This window comes from Zophobas morio, unplaced genomic scaffold (genome assembly GCF_036711695.1).
Source record: "Zophobas morio isolate AGI-343-1 ecotype UQ-CSIRO unplaced genomic scaffold, CSIRO_AGI_Zmor_V1 ptg000005l, whole genome shotgun sequence".
Taxonomy (NCBI): domain Eukaryota; kingdom Metazoa; phylum Arthropoda; class Insecta; order Coleoptera; family Tenebrionidae; genus Zophobas; species Zophobas morio.
Window position 1 is genome coordinate 15,089,112 of NW_026972110.1, and position 19,308 is coordinate 15,108,419.

General features: G+C 36.3%; 4 protein-coding genes across 4 annotated transcripts in view; 3 read left to right on the plus strand and 1 right to left on the minus strand.

Annotated features, from left to right (window-relative positions):
• LOC135145808 (uncharacterized) overlaps positions 1-2,728 on the plus strand; it is a 475,573-nt gene extending 472,845 nt beyond the window's left edge. The window contains exon 9 of the mRNA XM_064077949.1: positions 2,673-2,728. The gene's annotated coding sequence lies outside the window, so the exon portion shown is untranslated. The remainder of the gene's footprint in view (positions 1-2,672) is intronic.
• LOC135122833 (carboxypeptidase N subunit 2-like) overlaps positions 2,682-19,308 on the plus strand; it is an 84,911-nt gene continuing 68,284 nt past the window's right edge. The window contains exon 1 of the mRNA XM_064047283.1: positions 2,682-2,728. The gene's annotated coding sequence lies outside the window, so the exon portion shown is untranslated. The remainder of the gene's footprint in view (positions 2,729-19,308) is intronic.
• Positions 11,165-12,478, plus strand: LOC135145849 (uncharacterized protein F54H12.2-like). The gene has a single exon (XM_064077983.1). The coding sequence runs from the start codon at positions 11,165-11,167 to the stop codon at positions 12,476-12,478; it is 1,314 nt and encodes a 437-aa protein (XP_063934053.1).
• Positions 13,509-17,498, minus strand: LOC135145859 (uncharacterized). Its single transcript, XM_064077991.1, has 2 exons — positions 14,027-17,498; positions 13,509-13,654 (listed from the first exon to the last, which is right to left on the minus strand). Exons 1-2 carry the CDS (start codon positions 17,496-17,498, stop codon positions 13,509-13,511), a joined length of 3,618 nt encoding a protein of 1,205 aa, XP_063934061.1.

Sequence of the window (19,308 nt, forward strand, 5' to 3'; positions counted from 1 at the left end):
TTAAGATTTAAACGAACCCCCAGAACCATCTTTTCGATTTGAATTTTTTAAGTGGAATTTCTTATCTCCAATGCGAGTATAAATACTTTTTAATACATCAAAAATAAAAGCAGGACATACATAGTTTTCGTAGATACCACACTCGACACATAATAATGAATTCAAATTTTTAAACTTTTTTTTTTAATTGTTTAAAAGAAAAACTGCAATTTTTTAGTTCTCTAATTCTCTAAAATTTGTATAAACATGACAGAGCTATTGATAGAAACTCAAGTTTGCCTGTATACTTTTTTTAAACTTTAGACTTGTGATTTTTACAAACATTGATTTTTTTGGCGCAGTCTCAACTGTTTATAAAAGAACACTTCGTTATTTTTAAAGTGACCTTTCAAATATTTTTACTTCCCGGGCGTAAGCTAGGGTAGTATTGTAACCACATCCATCCGTCGACCGGCTACTTTTATGTTATGTCGAAGTTTCATAACTCCTGGAGAATGAATAATTAGGTCTCCCATTTCTGTCTGTCTGTCGTCTGTATCGATATTTATTAGACAGATAATATCCGAAACAACTGGACTGAGTTTTATCATTATATCATGTTCCTAAAATACATACAAAACTAGACAACAATCGGTCCCGTAGTTTCGGAGGTTATCTGTCTATCTAAAAAACTTATTAATTTAGATAAGTGATTTTTCATTTATTGTATTAATATTCTAAAAAATACGTGTGAATAAACTACACGTAAGAAGTATGCCTTCTGGACATTTCAAATATGATTGACTTAGTAAAATATACCATTTTCAAGACACAAATTTTCAGAAGAGTTGCTGTTAAAATTTCCAAAATAAATTGAAAAATTTTATTGTACAACTATGAATTTTTTGAGATGTCGTCATCACATTCTTGACGGGAATGAAAGACAAATTTGGGTTAGCGTCTTTTCATCTACACTTTATTATTATTAAAATATATCTAAAACTTCACAACCGTCTACTTTTTGATATACTAGGAGCTATACAAGATAAGTAAAAACGTATTGATAACTGTACGAAATAATTACAGTTGTGCACATAACAAAGAACAATAAAACTGAGAATTTTTCTACACTTTTACGTTTTTTGCTGCTTGATAAAAATGAAAATTGAATTTCGTTTTTAAAACATCAACATTTACAAACACAATAGTTATTCGAAACAATTGCAGTCAAGCGAACACTTTTATTTGACGTGGTTTGAGTTTAACTAATTTCAATTTCGCATTATAATTAGATTTATTTAAAGTTTTAAAGTAAAAAATTGATAAACAACTGCACTACAGAGAATAATAAATAAGAGCTAAAGCAACATTTACCCTTTAAATCCAGATTTTCTTTCTTACCTCGCTGATCCTTGAGCACTCCTCACAACACCCTTCACTTTAACACAAAAATAAATTATTTTTAACACAAGTAAACTATCTGAAGGAGCCAGTCGCTGGACCGCAAACACACTCACAAAGTCAAAACCCATTTATCTCCTTTGCATAAGGCAAAGTAACAAAAAATTCTCACTCTACTTCTTATCAGAAATTTTTTTTTGGGATTTTTTTCCACGCGCCGTGCGTCGCGAGGAAAGTAAGTCTCTGTTAAAATATTAAAAACAATATTTACAAACAGAACAAACTTTTAACGTAGTTAGGACGAATTTAGATTTATGAATATCTAATATTTACAATTAGAGTTGTTGATTTTAGCAGAATAAGACAAATTTTAATTTTGCCTGAAATAGCTCTGACTGTAACAAGAGGAGAAATGCAAATAACATTAGTTGTTGTATTCCCGAGCAGGTAAAATGTAATCGATTTACGTCGAAGTTTTTTCACTTTTTTTTTAGCAAACTGTAAGCAAATGTAGGAATTCATCCATACGCTAAAAGTTTGTTCTATTTATTTGTAAATAATGTTTTTAATGCTTCAATATAGATTTATTTGCCCCACGATAGGACACGTCGATCAAAATTCCACAAAAAAAATTAGCTCTTTATTATCCTTTTCTGTAGTTTTAAAAATGAATGTCAATTTTGATTCGTATCATATTATAAGGCGCCGCTCGAGCAACAAAAACACCAACGTATGGATAACATCTAAACTTTATTTTTCATAGCTTCTAGCATATGAAAAAGTAGGTCTTCCGTTTCCGTCTGTGGTCACCTATCAGTTGGATATCTGTCGGTTTTTTTACTAGATAAGTTGTAAGAAACGATTAAACAGATACAAGTTTTAGATATATTTTAACGAGTAGATAATACAACGCTAACCTAAATTTGTCTTATTAGATTACCTATATTTTATTAATTCAAAGAAAGTTACAATTTACGTTGGAAATTATGAATCCGATTCCTCTGACAATTTGTACAGCTTTGAAGTTATCTTGAACATGTTAAATCGCTAATCTATGTTATCTGTTCATCCCTTTTAAAAATTTGATTAGGATATCAGAAAATCTTATTTGAAATATTCGGAATAGCATGCGAGATTCTTCACATATTAATACAAGGTGTCTAAAAAAATTAATAAGTCATGCAGTTTATTTTACTGAGTAAATTCCGAAATCACTACATTTTGTGAGCTACATCGTTGTTAAAAATCAATGTTCATAAATTTTGTTCTCATTCTGTAATTTTTTGTTGCAGTGGATTCGTCCTTGGAGAAGAGGGACTTGCTAAATCGTAGAAAAGAAGCCGCTAAGGTCAGATTTTGCATTAATCTTTTATTGAATAATAGTGATGTATGTTAACTATTCTATAATTTTTTATTTTGAAGTGGGGCTGCTCTATAGCAAACGCGTTTCCCTAGTAATCGATTTCATCGCAGACTTGCCACTTTAATGTTTTCCCGACGTTTCATGACCCCCAGAGTCCGAAAAAGTGGTCTCCAATTTCCGTCAGTCCGTCTGTCTGGATTTTTGTTTTGTGAAACCTTGCAGACGTGCTCATCGTAAGCATTGTAAATCGTTAATCAAAATTTATGCGTCTATCCCCTCCCAAAAAATTGATGACGTCGCCGCAAACTTTTATCGAATAAATCCTGTTTAAAACATATAAAATAGTAGGAACCTATACTTTTATGAACACCTTCATATGTTTTAGAATTATTTTTACAGGGTAATTAAAGTAAGTTAATGAATGAGACAATCTATTTTACTGATTAGATCAAGAACGATTCAATGTTCCCGAAAATTTAGCAATACAGTATACTGTTTTTATTAGTATTAAGACATTGGATCCATCTAATTAATAGAATAACTCACTTGAAAAATCTGCATAACATGCTTCTTTTTACCTTCACTTTAACGGTACATACATATTTTCATATTTTTATTTTAACTTATAGGGGTTATCATAAAAAAAATTTGCAATTTTGTTATAATTTTTCGAAAAAGTTGGACATATTTCAAGGGGAGGGAAGTTCTGTTGAAATAACGTTCCACCAATTTTTCTAACTAAATACATACACTGAATGTAACATATTCCATATTAAAACATTCAATATACTTTTATAATTTAGTTTTAAATGTAAAAAAAATAATGGGTCGGTTAGCGTTTTCCCATCTACACGCTATACCTAACATATATATACTATTTAACAACAATCAGTTCGGTAGTTTCGGAAATTATAAACATCGAGGAACAGACGACAGACAGACAGACAGACAGACAGACAGACAGAAACGGGAGGAGACATATTTTTTTATACTCTTATGAAACGTCCAAAAATATAAAAGTAGCCATTCGTCGGATGCATCCTCTTACAATATTTCCTTAGCTTAGGCTTGGGTATTATTAACGAAGTAGATAATTAGACGATGCTACAGCTTTACTTGAAATCTACTTATGTGACACAGTGTTCACTGTTCAGGTATTGATTCCTTACATTTGTAACGCTTGTCACGTTGATTAGTAGCCGATTAGAAAATGAGTCCGACACCAATATCTATGTATATTAGGATATTTTAAAGCCAATAAAATTATGATCTAGAGACTTTAATTTGTAACGCATGTCTTGGACTTTCTGTGACAGCTAAAAGTTGTGTAACAAATGGGATTATGCATGTGGGTGCTAGACGAGAGATTTTCCCTTTCTTTTTCGTACTAAGTTTACATAGTGATAAAAATGCACATGGTAATACGATTGTGATCTAAATTCACACGTAAGAACTTGTTAACAACCCCGTTTACCATTATAATACACGTGGTTGACACATAGTTATTATTGATTGTCATGTCGCTGTCACAGGTGTGAGATATACTTTGCTGCAAATCGAATTATTGCTTCATTGTGCAAAGTGTCACATAGATGAATTCAGTTTGAGTCGTTAGCATAATTACAAAGTAGGTCATATGCCGTGATCCAAAAACAATACCGCAAAACCGCACAGATTAGGCATAGAGTTACAAAGTTAATTGTAAGCACGAAGGTCGACGATCTTAAAATAAATCGTTACAGAACACCTGCATGTACAAATATCTCATTACGTATTTAGAGCTATTTATATGAGAAGCATACACTCGTCGTAGGTATAGTGTGAATTGTGCTCTATTTATACTAATTTTATTTATAGTGAGTACACCCGACATGATGTGTACAAACAGAGTTGACAATATGAAAATTAACAACGTAATCGATACCACGACATTCGACATTTGATGGTATTTTCAGTTTGCATAATTCATGAATCCGCGGACTTTGTCAATATTGATGACTAGGTTGTAAGACCGTGACCTATGATGGACATATTGCAAGTACTGTATCAAAGGAATAAAAAATCCGATGGATTATGCCGCAAGGGTCCATCCCACAACACTCTATAATTATGACATTATGCAAGTGAATCGATTTGATATGACTGAAGATCCTCTACCCGTGTCAATACTAGTAGTAACAGCGACCCATTAGTGTGACCTTGAAAAACCGCTAGGATTTGAGCGACCTTGAAAAAACCGCTAGGATTTGAGACCCGCTAGTAATTAGAGTTAATTAATTAATGCATAATTAATTAGCGATTAAATTCGATTTTAATTACGGGAGTATGTTTAATTAGTGTGTTTAAGCCTTAATTAGAATCGGGAATTAATTTATTAGAGGGTTTTAATCATTAGCGTGCATATTAAATGAGATTTAATCGATAATTAATTACCCTTAATTAGTAGCGGTCTTTAATTACTAGCGGGTCTCAAATCCAAGCGGGTCTCAAATCCTAGCGGGTTTGAAATCCAAGCGGGTCATAAATCTTCGCTGGTCAAAATGCTAGCGCTTTCACCTTCCGAAATCCTAGCGGTCATAAATGCCGATACTTCCCTCGCCCAAGGGTTTCGGGGTGCGTGTAAATCCAAGCGGTGTAAAATACTAGCGGGTTTAAAAGACTAGCGCTTTCATTTCTTAAATGATTATTCGGAACACCTATAAATGGGCGCAAGCTCGATACGATGGCAATTGCAATTTTGTATACCTCTTTGAAGAAGCTCCCCCAAGTGTTGTATAGTGAATTGTGTGTGCACCAAGTGGTTTACTTCTCTATCAATTCAATTCAACGTAAGTAAAAAACTTTTCCATCGTTATTTTAATTAATTAATTAATTATTTTATTTTAATCGTGCTAATTATTGGTATTATTTTTTTAATACGCGTGTATGTTTTATTTTATTTTAGATGATGAAACGTGTCCGTCCCAACACCGTCACCAAAGAATCGGCACCACCTCTTCAAAAGAAATTGCGCCTCAAGGACTGTGAAGATTTAGAAATAGTAATTGAAGATTCTCAACCGGTACCTTTAACGCCATCGTCTCCGCCAGGTCATACCTCGGTGGGCGTCGTACACAGCGAGGGTCAAGAGATCGATTTTTGGGGTGATGTTGCTGAAGGGGATCTTGAGAAGCTGATGTGTGCCGCAGCTGATAAGTTGGAGAACACTCTGCAGGCTGAGGAACTTCGAAAAATAAGAAATGAGAAATATCGTTTATTAAACGAGAGAGTATTTCCGTTGACCAAGTCGGGAAGTAAATTTGTCAGCATCGGTGTACAACCACTTCGTGATTATGAAGTCGTGATCAAGTTGCACAACCCTCAACTCACCAGTGCAGCGTGGTTTGTCAAAGATGAATTCGGAGAACTCGTCAAGAAACTACGCGAATATATGCCACTGGTGCGAAACGTGGGCTGTGATATGTTCTTGTGCGATATAGGAAAATACAGTGTTTATGTATGCAAGAACAGAGTGATAAAGTTTGAACCGGTCAATGAAGATGTGTATGAACCCTTACATCTGAGCGTGGACACTGTTCAAACATTCTTAAGCTTAAGTGAATTTTTCAGTTCGTTATTAGAACAATTTTCGATTCAGCGCCGCGTATTTCCAAAATACGATGCGTTTATAGACAGTACAGTATTTGAAATTATGGGTGATGATAATAATAATGTTAGAGATGATAGGACTTTTGAACAAACAGCGTTACATATAATTAACAGTTTTCAGAACAATCAAATTTTGTATGAGATATACTTGAAAATGCCGTGTACATTTAAGCATCACGTACAAAGTCGGATTGCGTATTGTAAAGAGCACAATACTTATAATTACCCGTCATTCAAAATGACACAATAAAAAAATGTGTTATTGTTACAAATAAATAAATAAATATATCAAGGAAATGAACTCTTTTTTTATATATATATATATATATATATCTATATATATACATACCTATCCAAGAGAGAGAGAGAGAGAGAGAGAGAGAGAGAGATCAAGTATTTTAAATGAATAAAATAAAATAAAATCGTTTTCACAACTTGTTAATTGTCATTTCCCGTTAGTTGGTGCATATGAAAGAGCAACTCTCTCTCTCTCATGTATATATATAAATAATAATAATATTAATAATAATAATATTAATATTAAAAAAAAATATGGATCAACGTTTTAAGACTCCTTTTACAGCTATAGTCGCTGGTCCAACTGGTTGCGGTAAATCACATTTTATTTCAAGGTTTTTAAAAAACTTAAACTTCGTATGCGATACCGAATTTAAACAAATTGTTTGGTACTTTGATGAATGGCAGTCTTTATACGAAAACGAAGAATTAAAATATTTAAACATTGAATATCGTCAGGGCATGCCTGATTTAAGTTGCTTTGACGGTACGATGCCCGTTTTAATTATTATCGATGATTTAATGAGGGAAACAACAAGCGGCATAGTTGATATATTTACTAAGGGCAGTCATCATCGTAAAGTTAGTGTATTTTACATCACGCAAAATTTATTTCATCAAGGTAGAGGTCAAAGAGACATCTCGTTAAACGCCAACTACATTATATATTTCAAAAATCCTAGAGATAGAGCACAAATCAGTCATTTGGCTAGACAAATATTTCCAGAAAACACAAAATTTATTCGAGAAGCTTACAGTGATGCAACGACTCGGCCTCATGGTTATTTACTATTTGATTTAAAGCAGGACACATCCGAGAACTTCAGATTTCGAACTAACGTGTTACCGGATGAACAACCGACATTTATCTACGTACCGAAAAACGGATATAAATATCAACGTTCATTGCAAAATTCTCATTCTTAACTGGAATGTCGCGCTTGTTACGTAGCAATGAAGAGGTGTTAAGGTTTTTGCATAAAGCCAAACCTAGTTACAGAAAGGCTGTTTTAAATTCTGCAGATTATAATCTTGTACGTTGTATTTGTGAATGTGTCCACAATACATTACTAGGAAAAGTTTCTTTGAGTAAAAGTCAGAAACAGCAATTAGCTAAACATAAGAAAAGTTTAAGGTGTCTAGTGAAACCTCGTGAATCTTTTATTAAAAAGAAAAAAATACTCGTACAGAAGGGTGGTGCCTTTCTGCCTCTATTGCTCGCTCCTATAATATCGGGTGTTTTGAGTTCGTTAGTTGCAAAGTGAATTAACATTTTTTTTACGTAAAAATGGAGCATGCTAAGAAAATGATTTTGGTGGACCCAAATATTTTTGAACGAACTCGTCAACTACAGAGTAATCAACCGGACACTTTGTCAAAGTTGGATGAAGAAATGAGCTCGGTTCTCAATTTAAAAAATCTGGATGACACCCAAAAATGGTCTATGTATAATCAAATTTTACAAAGATATTTGAATTTACTTAGCCATAATCGCAAGACTGTTGAAGTACCCGTTGTGGAATTACAAGCTTCTTCTCCTCAGGAGTCACCATCGGTAGTACAGGCAGAAAAAAGCTACGACGGGTTTAACGATATTTTGTCAGCCGTGCCCAAACAATATAAAAATAAAGCGTCATCATTGATGCAAAAATTAAAAAACTCTGGAATTACCTGGGATGCTATGGGTGTTGTGAGCGCCGACGGAAAACCAATAGCTGGCTCTAATATAACGGATCTAGTAAATGATGTTGTCAGAGCAAATAAAACAAAAAACGGTCCAGCGGGGTGGGCAGAATTTGCCGACGTTTTGCGTAGTATTAATATTCCACGAGTTTTAATAACCAATCAAAAACGTTTAGAATATATTAATCGAAACATGAATCGGTCTGATTCTTCCTCAGCTTATGTAGATGTAGAAGAACCAAACGATTTTCTGTCGCCTATACGTTCATCATCACCGGCTCAACCTCTTAGTTCAAGTCACGAGTCCGAACAGTCGACGTCGCCCAACCAAAGAAAAAAAAGGCCCACATCATCATCAAAAACAAAGTGGTCAAAATTTTCCTTCAAGTGACGCTGTAATGGATAACCATCTACGCGAGCATTATTATAGTCCCTCTAACCCGGCGAGTTTTTCCGGCTTAAACAAATTATCTAAAGTCGCTAAGACTCCGGAGCCGCACGTCAAAAAGTGGTTGGAAGGTGAGGATGCATACACCTTGCATAAACAAGTGCGCAAAATATTTCCGAGAAACAAATATCTCGTGACAAATATCGATGAACTTTTTCAAGCTGATTTAATAGATCTTAGAAATTTAAAAGAGGACAACGACAACGTCGGGTACCTACTGAGCGTTATAGATGTGTTTTCTAAATATGCTTGGGTGAAACCGTTGCAGACTAAAACAGGCGTTGAAGTCTCGTCGGCCTTTCAACAAATTTTTAACGAGCGAATACCTCTAAATCTACAGACTGACAAAGGAAAAGAATTTTTAGCTAGTAGAGTGCAAAAATTGTTTAAACAACATGAAGTTAATTTTTATGTAGCGAAAAATCCAGATGTAAAAGCGGCTGTTGTAGAACGTTTCAATAAAACACTAAAATCAAAAATGTTTAAATATTTTACTTACGCCAATACCCAGCGTTACATCGATGTTTTACCCGATCTCGTGCAATCGTACAATAATTCATATCATCGAACTATTAAGATGGCTCCTAATCACGTGAACGCCGATAATGTCTTGCAAGTTTACCGGAATATCTACAGACATAAACAACCGTTATTAAAAAGCAATTCGAAAATTTTATACAAAGTCGGGGATTACATACGAATAACCAGATTTAAACATGTATTTGAAAAAGGTTATGCTAGTAATTGGAGTGGGGAGATATTTCAAATTACAAACGTCATAAAAAGAGATCCTGTCGTATACAAGATAAAAGATTTGCTGGGCGAACCAGTAGACGGCGTATTTTATCAACCGGAAATTCAGCGTGTGCAATATAACCCTGAAAAATCGTTTCACATTGATAAGATTTTGAAAAAGAGGTATAAAAACGGTCGTACTGAAATTTTAGTTCAGTGGAAAAATTATCCTCCAAAGTTTAACTCGTGGATTCTCGAAAGTTCTTTGCACGAAATATGACGGATCGCGAGAATTTTTATCTTACGCTGATTTCTGACAGTTCAAAAACATATTTCCCGAACAATACATCAACGCATTTTTGCACGCAGTTGCCGCGATCGTTGCATTTAGATGGTGAATGGTGTGTTGGATTAGCTGAAATTCAATATCCTTGTTCATTTCTAACAATTCAAGAAGGCGAGAATATTGTATATTACACGTTCAATGTCGATTTTAAGGACCCCTTATGTCGCGATATACTAACCGGGTACCTCGAGGACAAGTACCTTTCAATGTGGCTCGATCAACAAATGAAACGTTATCAATATAATTCAGTTGATGATATCTTAAGCAACGAAAACGCTGATTTTTTTCCTGCGGACGGTGTAAAAAGTAAAACGAAAATTGATGCTGGTAATTATGAGTCAATAGACTCAATACTGGCTGCGTTGAATCAAAATCCTGTTATAAGTGGAAACAATGTCAGATTTACGATAGATGAAAAAACGAAGAAGGTTCGCGTGGCATCTTCTAGCGTCAATTTAACATCATTAATTCTATCGCCGAAATTAAATTTACAGCTAGGTTTTGAACCGAACACAAACATTTTAAACAAATTCTCGACTCACCCGTCAAATATTTTGTTGGGCCTTCCGTCGCATTTCTTCACATACTGCGATATCATAGAACCGCAGTTAATAGGCGATGTTGTGGCCAAAGTTCTGCGAATTGTTGTTCTGGATAACACCCGCTACACGTACGGCGTGCAACATGTTCAGTTTTTTTCACAACCTCACTATGTACCAGTGTTAAAACGTGAATTCGAAAACATCGAAATAGATATAAGAAGTAACACGGGTGAAAAAATACCATTTCAGTTTGGTACTGTGAGTGTTAAGCTTCATTTTAAAAAGTTGTCGCGATGAGTCCATGCTATCATGATTATTATGTAAACCAAGCTGGAACGGGGATAGGAGCTATTTATCGGGGTAGCGTATACCAAAGGGGGCACGGTTTTGGCAGTTTTTTGAAAGGTTTATTTCGTTCGGTGATGCCTTTGCTCAGGAGCGGTCTAAAGACTGTCGGGCAAGAAGCGCTTCGTTCGGGAACTCACTTTCTCGATGACGTGGCCAGCGAAAAGCCCGTCGTTGGTGCGTTTAAATCACGCGTTGCTGAATCGGCCGAAAATTTGAAACGCAAAGTCCAAAGTAAAATTGATAGTTTGGTGGGGTCTGGTTGTTTAAAACGAAAGAGGAAAGCTTCTAAATCTCAGAAACGGTCTATTCGTCGTAAAGTAAACAACGACAAAAAGAACCCGTCGCGCAAAGACATTTTTAGTTAACACTGAAATATGGCTTTTCTTGATCCACGTAGCTGTGAATGTGTGAAGTCCGAACTAGATTTATTCGCTTTACCGACTACCCAAACTAGCATTGAAAATGGACAGTGGTTGCACTACAACACTTTAAACAGCATTACAGACGATGGTCCTTTGGAATTTGTGGTGAACGGGGCCGATGAGTACATCGATCTATCGCACACGCTTCTTTTGCTGAATGTAAAACTTGTTAAGGAGGATGGGACAAATTTTGCTGCTACCGATAAAATTGCACCTGTTAATAACATTTTACATTCTCTGTTTAGCCAGATTGACGTTTATCTAAATCAAAAATTAATTTCACCCCCAAATAACACGTATGCTTACAAATCGTATATTGAAACTTTGCTAAATTATGGCCCAGCTGCTAAAAATTCTCACCTAACGTGCGGCTTGTGGTACCCCGATACACCCGGAAAAATGGATAACGCCGATGATGATAACGATGGATATAAGAAACGTAAAATGTTTACAAAAGAAAGTAAAGAAGTAGATCTGATCGGGCATCTTAATTGCGATCTTTTCAATCAGAGTAAATTTTTAATTAACGGTGTGGAGTTACGAGTAAAATTGGTTCGTTCAAGAAATAATTTTGCATTAATGGCCGATGGAACGACGACCGGAAAAATACAAATTAACAACGCCACGCTACTTGTGCGACGAGTTAAAATAAGCCCAACCGTGATGTTAGCTCACGCAAAAGCTTTGGAATTGTCATCTGCGAAGTATCCCATCACTCGCACCGAGATAAAAGTACTGACGCTGCCTCAAGGTGTACTTTCCAAATCTCTGGATAATATCTTTTTGGGTCAACTGCCAAAACGTATTGCTGTATGCTTTGTATCAAACAAGGCATTCAACGGTGACTTTACGTTGAATCCATTCAACTTTCAACATTTCAACTTGAACTTTATGGTTCTATATGTCGACGGTCACCAAGTACCGTGTAAACCATTTCAGCCTGATTTTGCGGGACCAAGTAAAAAATACGTTACCATGTATCACACGTTATTTTCCGGGACCGGAATGCATTTTCTTAATGAGGGAAATGATATATCACGCGAAGCTTATTCGGGAGGGTACAGCGTCGCCGTTTTTGATCTCACGCCGGATCTTTCAGCGGGTTCCATGACTCATTGGAATCTCGTTAAAAATGGAAGTGTTAGATTGGAAGTGGCGTTTCAGACTGCTTTGACGGAAACGACAAACTGTTTAATTTATGGAGAATTTGACAGCGTCATAGAAATTGACAAAAAACGCAACGTTGTTGTAGACTTCAGTAGTTAAATAATGTTCTACAAATAAATATTCGTTAGTTATTTAATAACGGGCGTTAACGATGGTCGTGTTTGTCGATTATCAAAGTTTCTTGAACTCGGACAAAGACGGTACCATTATTAAGGAATTGGCAATTTTAAACACTGAAAAATCGAATATTGATTATTTTTTGTTTAAACCACCTGAGGATTTGCCAAATTTACCACATAATTTCCAAGAGCAAATTGACTGGGTAACTCGAAACTTACACGGATTATCGTGGTGCGATGGGAGTGAATCTTACAGTAAAGTCGACACCATTTTAGCGGAAACAACCAAGAACATCGAACGCGTTTACGTTAAAGGCAAAAGGAAGAAAAAAATACTCGAGCAACGGATGCCCACCAAAACAGTTATTGACGTACAACAACACAGCTGTCCATCGTTTAGGGAATTAAACGCACTTTATAACAACCGGACTTGCAAAAATCACACCCATAAAGTCAAATGCTCCTTGAGTAACGTGCAGAATCTTTCCAGCTGGTATAATGAACACTGTGCAGCTGGAAAACTGCCTAGCCAAAATTGCAAAATCGGGCAAATATCACTATGCTGTTTTTGCTAACAATACGTTGCCTATGTATATGAGTAGGCCTGCTTTGATTGTCGTAAATGAGGACCCCGATTATATGCCCGGTAGTCATTGGATGGGTATTTATATCGACTGCTACGGATTCGCATATTTTTTTGACAGTTTTGGACGAAAGCCTCGAAAAAACATTCTGGATTTTCTAAAAAGAAACTCTACAATGTGGAGCTACAATTACCGCGTAATTCAAGATGTTGCGTCCAGCGTTTGCGGGCATTACTGCATCTTATTTCTTTTAAATTATACCTTAAATAATTCTGTAGATAAATTTTTAAGTTTGTTTAAGACACGCAATCCTATGAATAATGATCTTATTTGTAAAAAAATGTTTGATTATTATTTTAGCCGTAAATAAAGTTCCAAAATACCATCTCCTTTGTTTTTTTTTTCAAAGCTACTTTGCAAACACTTTCATCGGAGTTGAACGGATGAACGCGAGCGCGGCGCGGGCGGAGGGGCGGCGCGGGCGGAGGGGCGGCGCGAGCGGAGGGGCGGCGCGGGCGGAGGGGCGGCGGCGCGGGCGGGCGGGCGGAGCGACACACACACGCGCGCGCGCACTCACACACACACACACACACACACACACAAGCGTGCAGGCTCGCTCATGTGCAAAAAAAAATATATATAAAATACAACAAGTTTATTTGAGACAAGTTTTCCATGTAAAAAAAAAAGACAATTATCAGCAACAACAACAATATTATACATATAAAATTAAAATGTTCTAAAATCACAAATTACATCGACATCAATTACAAAAAAGAAAAAAAACGCTAAAAATAAGTTCCAAAGATAAAATTACAGTCAACCGCAACGACAAACTATCGAGTTTATAACAGCAACCATTTAATTTTTAAAACCGTAAGGTAAAGTGTCGTAGGAATTTTCGAGACGTCTACGTTTTGTTGCTCTAATTCTATATTGCTTACTTGTGTGCTTGGTAAACACATCGTATCTGGGATTCCTTACTATAACTCTAGAATTTAAGCGTAAAATCTCATCATCCTCATCATCCTCTCTATTACAAATCATATCTTTCATTTTGTTAAAATTTAAAATTTTACAGGTTTCATAATTTAGGGTGATTCCTTTCACCTTGCACACAGTCTTGTACGACTGGTCTTTGCACGACCAAAATTTATAACAATAATTTTTTGGGCCCCCGCTGACAAACTCGCTTATGAAGCTGCCATCGCCGTACTCGCCTAGCTCGTCGGTCAAATCGCCAAGAAAATCACCAACTGGCGGCATCCACTCGCCATTTTTTTGACTAAAAATGACGCTGTCTGTATCAAAATACAAGACACGACGATCTAGGCGTTCCAGATATTTGTATAGCTCCAATCGAGCGCCAGCGGTTGTGTACGCGGCAACAACGACATTAACTGTTTTTAATGGGTCTATATCTTCGTCCACCTTGTTCCATGTTGCCAACACCACCTCGGAATTAATTATTGTTAAATTATGCACCTCCGCCGACGGATTAGTTAGAAGTTTAAACAAGTCTATCGATTTGTTTATAATTTCAGTCTTTGGGGCATTTTCTTTTTGGCCGAATTTGCCCCAAAAACTGTTCAACATGATTTTATATAAAAATCGCATCCCGCTGTTCTGCGTAATTTTGTTTTTCTCGAGTAAGATACCTTCCTTTTCGAAATAGGATGCTATATACATATCTTTTTTTTCATTAGTGTCACACCACGCTGGAAACCCGCTGTTTTCCTGTTTTCCTTTCAGACCGCAATTTATATATGAAGAAAAGAGACCGGGTGTATTTGTCTCTTTGTCGTAAATTACGGTTTTATACTCCCAGATTTCAAAAATTTCTATCACTCTGTACCTCAGTTCTACGGCTTTTCGCAATTCGTCAGCCACGAAAGTACCAACAAACTGCCGTTCGCTTTCTGCGTGAGTGCATTCAGTCTGTAATAAACCTTCAACACAAGTACGGCACAAAGGGAACGTCAGTTTGTTATTACACCTGTACGGAAGTACAGGGTGATATAAATTTTGTGGAGGTAGTACGAGACACTTAATTAATCCCTCGACACTTTGCAGTTCGACCTGCCGGCATTCGTTATCCCCTACATAAATTTTTATAGGGTGGCCGATCGGGTATTTACCGTATTTGTTTATGTAGGGGTATAACGAACACACGTCGTAATACATAATTTTTTCGTCGTCGGAGGTGCAGTTATAATACAGCTTACATGCATTTGTGCGACCGCCGTAAAATGCATCACGAGGGTTTAACGGTGGGCATCTAGTTCTCGGTATGGCATTTATAAATTCTTGCATCGCCGGATTTCTTTTTAATTCTTTCTCATATTGACACTGCCAGATTGTCAATAAATTATACCCGGCTGCCTTAATGCGGTATTCCTTGTCTAAGGTGGCTTCGCGCTTGATAAAAAGTCCATCTTTTTTGTCCGACAGCTTACATGTCTGATCAAAATAGCACTTTTCGCAACCATGATACCAACACCCGTAAAACTCGAAAACCGTGTTTGTCGCTTCGCAAAAACCATCAACTAAAATATTTTCAGGTAAACGAGTTTCACGACCATTGGCAGCATGATTGATAACTATATTATTTGAATGACCAATCCACGTAAGCCACTTAATGGCCACCTCAGATTGGTTATCACCACACCGGTAGCCGTTCCTGGGAATAATCCCGATGGTGTCCTTTTGCAAAAAGTTTCTCCTGAAGACAAGGTTGCAAGCGGACGCGATTGTTAAAGATTCTAAGAATGGGTCGATACCGTACCCTGAAATAAAGCAGTCTCGAAATTTCAAACAACCCTTCCGCAATAAATCCACATCTTGAATGCAGTATTTAACGATTTCTTTACCCATGTCAAATACTGCATTACTTTCGATCTGCTCATTATGCCAATTAACAAATCTAGCGCGTTCATCAGGCATCATTGAATCGCAACCATAGTGACATTTTTCAGGAATAGTTCCTACATAATTTTTATTGGTGGATTTATTGAAGTAGTGGGGAAAATACCCCTTGCAACCTTGTATTTTGAAGGCCGATGGAAAACGCGACAACGGCAATTGAATAAAGTTCAAACTATCAATGAATCTTATCGACGTGCCACAGGTAATCGACATTAGTTTTGTCCCAGTCCGGATCACCTCGGGACACCATCGGCTGACATTGTCGAACATTTTTTGCAAAAGGAAACTCCCATCGAAACCTTTCATATTATGCGCTATAGCCGTAACTTTAAACTTTTTCGACATTTCGGCTACATGTTCTAGCAACCTATCTACAGGGTCCTCTTTGTAAATTAATTGACGTTGCCCGCAATTATAACAATTACCATTAACGTCGTCAATCAAAATACAAATACGGCATGCTTTTTGGATAACGCACAAATTGGGTTCGTGTAAAAACATGCCTTCTCTAATTTGTTTGTCCTGAGTAGTTTCTAGATCGTAAAACACAAACAAAAAATCGTGAACGTTTTCTTCAGCTTTGCCTAAAGACGCCCGGTTAGGCTGCATATAGCAGAAATGTCGAACTGGTTTATCAGCACGACATGTGCTACATCGGGATACACCGCAAATATGATTGGTTTTTTTATTAACCCAAATATGTTTGTGACAGATATGGCACTTTTTTAATTTTTCACACAATTTAGCGGCGATATGCTTTTCAAGACATATACGACCCCGAAAACATCTTAAACATGACCGACATTTTAAAATATTTTCGCCGTTGTCGTTAATATTACAAGGAGGACTAGCGTGACAACACGGACATATGTACGGACAAGATTTGTGGCGATCTCCTCTGGAATATCGTACGCGACAAAGCTCACAGAAATACTGTGTAGAAAAGGCGCCTGTAAGGCTTAAAATTACATTGTAATGATTGTTTTCCATTATCAGATTGAGACATTTTTTACCCGGGGCACGGGGACCCTCAAAATAAACAGAATTGCCTACGCGACTGCTATATACCACTATGGTATAGTCAGACAAGTACTCTTGGAAATCGTTAAGTTGAACGTAATTTCCACCGTTAATTAAACAGACATTACTCGCGCGACACAATTCCGCAGCAAGAGTTTGCAATAATATTTTTCCACGAGCTTGCGAAAATTGTTTCAAGGATTTTCGGTCGTTGTTGCTGTCGCAGTACATTTTGGCCACAACTAGCGCCATACCAAGACAATCGGTGCCTTGGTTGTCGATAACGTATATACTATTTTTGGTAACGCTGTACTCATTAAAACTCACGGCTTTTCCGTTGATAGCAGACGTACCGTATCCAGCTGGGGGGCGCACGCGGTCCACTTGGATTGACAAATAATCGCTGGTGAAAAACTCAGCGTTACTTTGTAGCACCACGGAGATTACGTCCAAAATAACATCGGCGCTCATAGCCGAAAATTTCCGGAACGAAATGCCCAACGGTTTATCAGGGTAATTTTCATTTTTCATTAAAATTCCGACGATGTCGTCAGGAAGGAACTCTCGGCAAACATGATCGAGCATTTCTTGGATCACTTTCTGCAAATAAAAAAAATATATATATCGACTTTGTATAAAATATTATTGCAATTATTATTGTTTACCAACGTTAAATAACAATTACTGTGAAAAATTTCAAATTTTATATTTAAGAAGAAATTATACACACCTTCAGCCAAACCATTTGATTGTCCGATGATTCTACAGTTGGAGCTTTTAGCGTGAACTCCATACATCGGGATAAAAGACCAAATTTTTTAATAAATCTTTCTGATTCCCGAACCGTGTTTAAAAATTTGTGGTCGTTGGTTTGATTTCCTATTGCTTCCATGCTCAGCTCCGCTTCTACAATAAATACATAAATGATTAATTTGCAAACAGTGTATTAATAAAATTGACTTACCGAAAGGCTTGACGTTTGAAGAATCTTCGACGCCTCGCCCTAGTTGAAGATTTGACTTTGCACGATGGGGACCTATATACATTTTCTAATTACATATTTGTGTTACATTGAAAATACAATAACTTACATATCGGAACACTTTTAGATGTCCCAGGCTGTGGATTGTTTATACATTCCAAACACGGTCCATCGCTCGATGGCTTCTTATCGGTAATAAGGAATAACCCGTTTCTTTTGGAGATCACTATGGTATCCGCTGTCCCTCTGACCACTTTAAGATTTCTATTCTTGTTTTCATCTGTATGAGAATAAAAAAAATTGAAATTATTATTCATAATTTGGTTACTCCATACTAATTTAAAAATTATGATGCAATATGTAATATGAACACCTTACCTTTCTTTAATTTTGTAGCTGTGTAGTTCAGTAGGCTGGGGGATTGAGGAACGTCTTCGGTTTTTTCAATCTCGACTTCATGTTCTTGATACTGTTTTTCCTCGTCTTCTTCTTCTTCCTCTTTTTCTTCTTCTCCTTCTTGGTTAATCTCGCTTTGATTTTCACTGAAGAGTTCCGCAATTAAAGAGGGTGAGGATGACTCTTCAGATTCAAAGCAGCCTGATAATAACAATAACATTTTATTCATTTATTTCTAAAATAAACACCAAGTTATTTTTACTTACCTTTGATTTGTATTTCACGACGTAGAGTTTCACATAGAGCTATTTCGTCGCTCGACATGAACAAAAAATTATTAATAAATCTTAAATTCACGTGTTCACTAAACTGAATTAAATTTTCCCGATCCTCAAGAAAACCACTACGTAATAAAAAAAGCAACTGTTTGACAGTTTGAGAATTTAAAAACTTTTCAAAACTATCCATTACGGATTCAATAGTAAACACTGTTAACTAGAGCAAGCACACCGGATAAACGGTCATGTAAAAAGTGACAAAAAAGACAGTTCCGCATCCTTAAATAGGCAGAAGGGACAAAACTTTCATGCCCTTCGGGCGTTAAAACGTTTTTCGACCTAAAATACCCGTATAATAGGGCGTTTTCAAGGTTCTTTACATGCAGGTAAAAAAACCATTTCCGAGATTCGCCTCAAATCTGAAGGTAATATTATTATTATATCAAAGTTTTATATATGTATATGTCATACAACAGAAATTTTTGCACCTACCACATTTCTATTGCTTTTATAAAACATGCAAAATTTTTTTTTATTCGATACCACCAATGCCGCATCAAATTTATTACAATTGGGCGTGTCGAAAACTGAAGTATTTTCGTTAACACTGTTTTATTTAACATTA